The 6,000-nt window shown below is 45.5% G+C and overlaps 1 protein-coding gene across 2 annotated transcripts in view; it reads left to right on the top strand.

Annotated features, from left to right (window-relative positions):
- The first annotated feature begins 285 nt into the window (after positions 1 to 285).
- SUSD4 (sushi domain containing 4) overlaps positions 286 to 6,000 on the top strand; it is a 74,492-nt gene continuing 68,777 nt past the window's right edge. For both annotated transcript variants that reach the window (XM_084513861.1, XM_084513862.1), the window contains exons 1-2: positions 286 to 383; positions 686 to 841. In XM_084513861.1, the coding sequence (XP_084369987.1) occupies positions 721 to 841 (121 nt within the window). In that variant the 5' untranslated portion in view covers positions 286 to 383; positions 686 to 720. The remainder of the gene's footprint in view (positions 384 to 685; positions 842 to 6,000) is intronic.

Here is a 6,000-nt window from a genome sequence, read left to right as displayed (position 1 = left end):
GCCGGGCAGCCACTGGGGGAGCGCGCTCCGTGCTACACCCCCTCGCTCCCACGAGCCGGGAGCGATGCGGCACCGGCAGCGGTGCTCACCCTTGTCTCGCCCCCCGCCTGCTGCCTCCCCGGTGAAGCTCGGGGAGGGAGAAACGCGCTCCTAAAGCCTCCCCCCTCGGAGCCTCCCGCTCCGGACCCCCTTTAAGCGGCAGCCCCGGCCAACTTGGCGCACCCCCGACCCCGGGGCTCCCCCCGGCGGGTCCCCCTCGCCGCAGCCCTGCCATGCGTGTGCGTGGCGGCCGGTCCCGCAGCGCAGCAGGGCTGGCTCCCCGCGGCCGCGGCCGGGCGGGCCGGGCAGGTGGGCGCTGCGGTTCCCCGCCGCCCCCCTCCCAGGTAGGGCGAGCCGCGCGTGTGCCGCCGCGCGACCGTCCGTCCGTGTGTCTGTCTGTCCGTGGGTCTGTCCGTGGGTCTGTCCGAGGTGCCCCGCAGGTACAGCGGCGGCGGGGGCCGGGTGCGCGCCCCCGGAGGGGAGGGATGGGGAGAAGGGGGGACGGGGGGGGGGCGGCGCGGGGGCCGCCGCAAGGCGCCGCGCGGGGAGCGGAGGCGGCGGAGGCGGCGGCGGCGGGGGCGCCCCGCGGAGAGCCGGCGCGCAGCCCCGGGCAGCGGCAAAGCCGGCGCGGCTCTCTTCGTTGCAGGCGGCGGCGCCCCGGATGCCCGTGGCGGGCAGAAGATGTGCCATGGGAAGCAGGCGAGCGGCGGCGGTGCCCTCCCGGCGGCGAGGCGGCGGGCGCTGGCCGCGGCGCTGTGGCTGCAGCTGGCGCTGAGCCTCGGCCCCGGGCCGGCGGCGGGCGGTGAGTGAGCGGCGGCGGCCCCGGCCCCGGCCCCCTCCTCCGCACCCCCTGCCCCGCGGAGCCTCCCCGAAGCCCCGGCCCGGCGGAGGGGGAGCGGGGAAACTTCCTCCCCCTGCGCCCGGCGCCCTCCGAGGGGAGCGAAGCGGGGCTGTCCCCCCTATCCCCCCAAAAAAAAGCCTCGCCCCCGGGCGCCGAGCATCTCGCTGGGGACCGCAGCCTCAGCCCGGTCCCTGCTGGGGAGAGGTTGCGGGCGGGGGGTACAGCGCGGTTTTGAAACAGCGCGTTCTGTTTTTTTTTCTTTCTTTTTCCTTTTTCCTTTTTTTTTTTTTTTTTTTCTTAAATTAAAAACCAAACAGCCTTCCCCCAGCCCAGTCCCACTCGGACATCTCCTCGATCGCTCGCGGGGCAGATCCCCGCGCGGCTGGGGAAAAACAGAAATCCGGGGATGAAGCAGGCGATTTGGGTCTAAAAACTGAGCGATTGGAATGTCCTTCAGCGCTCTCCTCGTGGAGGAAGGGCCAGTTCTTCTCTGGCCTTTTTCATTTTAATTACATTTTCACGCAGTCGTTTTAAATTGTTGAGCCTCTGAGATATTTTGAGCAGGTACATTTAATTACAAAATTGCTTGAAATTGATTCCATAATTAGATCTGGATTGCTGGAAAAGTCTTAAAGTAAACTGCTCTGCTGTAAAATGAACTTAGCTGTGATAATGAGAGCAGCTTCCTATTTCTACTCCGGCATGGCATTACGTTTTTGTATCGGGGAAATAAGCCATTTCGTGATTGAATCACTTCACTAATGGCAGGCAGAAATCAATATAAAAATTGCACGGGCTTCTTCTCATGCCAAAGGCATATGCCAAAATTTTCCAACTTGAATGCCTGAGCCCAAGCAGCTCCAATCCACATGTGTTTTCTGCCACTGAACATGGAATTGCTGAAATACCACTGAAGAGGACCTCAAGAGGTCATCTTGTCCATCCCCCTCCTGAGGTGATTCAGTCATAATTTTCTTTCTCAAGACTGTAATGACATTTTCCAATAGAAATCCCATGACTGCAAATGTGATTCCAGCTAAATAAGCTTTTAAACTGTTGCAGTCTCTGGTAATCCCTCTTTAGAAATCAATGGCATTTTCTGCAACTGCGTTACCCTTGATTTCCCGGGCAGCTCACATTTCAGCATGGTGATGACATTCTTGTGCGTTCCTTCCAATTGTAGTCAGGTGAGCTCCTGTCCTTCTCTAGCTTCCTTTTTAAGGCTTCATTCATAAAAAAAGAGAGACTGGCCCAAGGATCCCCTCCTCCCCAAAGCCATGTATATACTACTGTTTCATTGTCAACATTTATTTAGCTGATCGGTGCAAGAGGTTCTTTAAAATACAGTTTATGTTTCCCTTGAAAGTAGTAGTTTTCTTCACAGCCTGCAATACATTCTTCTGTGATGTTGATTGACGTTACTACCGATGCTTTTCACCTTGGCAGTGTAGCTAATTCTCTATTAAATTACATTTATAAGGCTTTTTAGGCTCATTCAAGAAAAAAACAAAAATATTGTCCAGAGTCTAGGAAAAGGTAATACACCGAACACCTGAGCATGATTAAAATAACCAGTGAAAAAGATTTATTTCTCTTTCTAAGTTATTACTGCTATTATTTTCTAGTGTGGTTGTACTGGGAAGTCATGCACTATATAAATACCTGTAAATGTACAGATCTTTCATGTGGTTGATATATGGTTGATAGTTTTTTTTTCCATCTTGAATCATTTGAGTGGTGAAATAATGAGCTTTGTAATTATAGCAGAGGACTGCACATTAAGATTCCTCCTATTTTATGCTGTGTTGTGTCTGTGAGGAAGCTTACTGTGCTTACATAGCTCCCTGTGAAGGCTCAGCTTTTGAGTCTTCAGTCTGTGACCCAGAGTTTGAGAACTAAGCAGCTGTTATCATCAACCAAAGTTGTGGTTTCCCAGGACCTCTGCAAATTTTGTTTCTGCATTTTATGGATTTGTGTATCTAGATGGGAGGCACACAGCATTACTGACTACTTTGGAAAACGTAATCCCAAATTTCTCTTTATATCTTCTCATTATCCGTTAAATAAGGATAATAGTACTTCTCTCAGAGATTTTAAAAGAGATTTGATGACATTTAATGAAAATACTATGGAGGTGGAAAAAATTTATTTCAAAAGCTTTAGAAAAACAGCATTGACAGGATGCTAAAATAAAAAGCATCTCACATATTAAAAATGAAAATGAATAGCTAATATTTTTCTGTAAATCCATCTACTGCTTATATTTTGGATTTCATTTATAGCTTCCTCCCTTCTTTATTTGATATCAGAATTTCATTCCTGTAATAATCCTATCATGACTTGTGTGACTCCTTCTATTTTCTGACTAAGCCCTATTGATTGTCACGTTCCACCATTTCACCCCAAATCAATACCACTTACGACTCCTTTTTTTTTTTTCTTGTCAATAACCCTACAGAGAATAACTCTGTTTATTACATTCTGACGTTCTCAAAAGTGGATCTAGCAGAAAATTTGCTATAGAAGTGAACTCAAATGAACAAACCTTTCAGATGTCAATATACCTCCTCATTCCTCCCTCATGTATTTAACTCTGCTGACACCAAGGATAAAGTAAATCTCTCACACTTCAGCTTGCAGCTTTCATCTAATCATCTTTGTTTATCTTGCTTTTCGCTATTATTCAGTAGTGAAAGAAAAAAAGAAAAGAAAGAAAATAAGAAGGATCAAGGTGGGAAGGCTAGTAACAGGAAAAACAGAACACATGAATGGATGGAGCTGATGACACGTTATTTTGGAGTTTTTAGCCATGTGCAGAGTTCACTGTGGTATTGAGAAAATAGTTGCAAGAATATATTTTTACATTTATATCAGATTCCTGGAATTATATTAAAATGTCAGGGGGAAAAATCTAAAAGGAAAAGGAGAAAAAAGTTCAGGAAACTTCTGGTTTTGTGGTTTGTTATGTGGCCTTGGAATTTTGTCATTGTCCCTGGATTGTCTCCTGGGCACATTCCTGTTTCTTTTTCCTAGGTCAGTGGGACACAAAATGTTCTTCTTCAATATTGGTCTTATGCACGTCTCCATGGAGAGGCTCAGGGCTGCGTGTCTGTAGGCTTGAATGGGGCCTTGGGCTATCACCTGGTCTTATCAGCTTGCCTCAAGCAGGGTCAGGCGTAATACTGCCCTTCTGGACAGATGTTTGTTTAATCTCATTCTCAAAAAGTTTTTCACAGCAGACATTCTGTGTAGCTGCTGCTTCTCAGCTTTGTGTTTGCCTTTCATGTTTGGTCTTCTGCTGCAGACCGAATATCTCCTGCTTCTTCAAACCTTTCTTACATCTATCTGCATCATACTTCATTCAGACCCAGTCTTGCTGACCCTCATCACCATGAGATATGCTGCCCATGTTTTTTTCTAGACCAAAGCTGAGTTTTTATAGCTTTGTGATTTTACTGCATAGCACTGAAGTCTTGGTTATGCCTGCCTTTGGATGTAGTGGCTACCAAAACCATATCCCTCAGGTTTCTATGGATGGGGTGCTTGTTTCCTTGGGGTAAGATATGTTTTCTGTGTGGTAATGAGGCAGACCCAAACTAGGGCTAATTTTTTGTCTATCTGCAGTTGCTTTCAGCAACAGAAACCACCCAAAGATTCCCTGTAACTTCTTTACATAAATTTTTCACATTATAAAGACTGTTTTCTGAAAAGTCTGAATGTTTCCTGATACATTAAGTCTGTAGTTAGTGTATTTTACTCACTCCTTCTTAATGTGTCCGCTTCACCTGTCAAACAAAATAGACATTTTGGCCTAGAATTGCCTGCACATTTTGCAAAATCATCAGATACTTTGCAGCATTGTTTTTAACATCCAACTTATTGGAGGAGCTGGATATTTTGCAAGGAACAAATTTCTCACGCTGCCACATCATCTCAGTTCAAGTCCTAAATCCCATGCAACTTCTGTTCCCCTCTTTGCAGACTCAGGTTGACATTTCAGTTCCATTTTGTGTCCAGTTTGTATCCAAGGGGCAAAGCCAGCCACATCTTAGCATGAGAGCTCATCACCCATTATAGGGGCACATCCTCCCACCTGCAACCTTGGAAGAGGTGGGCATATTTGATGGATGAATCTCAAAACCAGTTTCTTAGCAGCTTGCAATAAGGTTTGTCCCTGATTTACTGTAGGATTAGGAGACCGAAGTCAGCTTCACTTCACCATTTTGCTCTCATTTCCAGAACCACACCAGAGTATCTTTGATCTCTGTATTATGGATGATTACAACTTCAGAAGAATGAGTTAATTACTCTTTGCTTCATTATATCATCTGTAAAGTAGATAAGCAATTTATTTCATGGAAATGTTATGAGACAGTTGAAGAAAATGTGACAGGAGATAAATATGAATTTTAGCAAAATATAAACTAAAGTAGTTCACCACAGTGAAAAGTTATGTAATATTTGTAATTTTTTGTTGTATGGGTTCCTAATTAAATAGTCTTAAAAAGATTAGGAAGATGTTATCTCTCTCTCTCTCTCTCTTTTTTTTTTTTTAATTTTAGAGCTTTGTATGGATTTTTTTTTCCTATGGCCTGGATCACATGCTCTATTTTTTCCCCAAATATTATCTACCTCTGAGTGAAATTCATTATTTTACAAAGAAATACACACTGTTCAAAGAAGTAAACTTTGCACTTGTGCTGTGCATTTCAGTGAGGATTTAGGCATGAAAAGGACAATGAAGCATTGTCCAAATTCATATTTGCTATATGCAAGTGCTTCTATGAACAAAACAAAAACAAATCGAAAAACCATGAGCTGCATTTGGAGGTTAACATAAACTGGTCAGAAAATGAGTTCAAGGGATAAAGTGGTGTAGTGTGTACAATTCAGTTTAGTAAGTGTAAAAATCAGCTTTGCTTACATATTAAGGAGGAAGAAGGTACATATATCATACCAAATTCAGCAGTTTAACTGTAAAACAAATATCTCTTCACTTGGTTTTACATCTTCCTCTCAGCTACTTTCTTTGATGTCACACAAGCAGAACATAATGAAACATCTTCCAGGTGGTACATCTACTCGATTTCACAGTGGAGCTGTGCAGTGGTGATTTTCAA

The sequence above is a fragment of the Aythya ferina genome, assembly GCF_964211825.1.
Source record: "Aythya ferina genome assembly, chromosome: 3".
NCBI classification, from domain to species: domain Eukaryota; kingdom Metazoa; phylum Chordata; class Aves; order Anseriformes; family Anatidae; genus Aythya; species Aythya ferina.
Note: the sequence above shows the minus strand (reverse complement) of the source record. Positions and strands in the feature narration are given on the sequence as shown.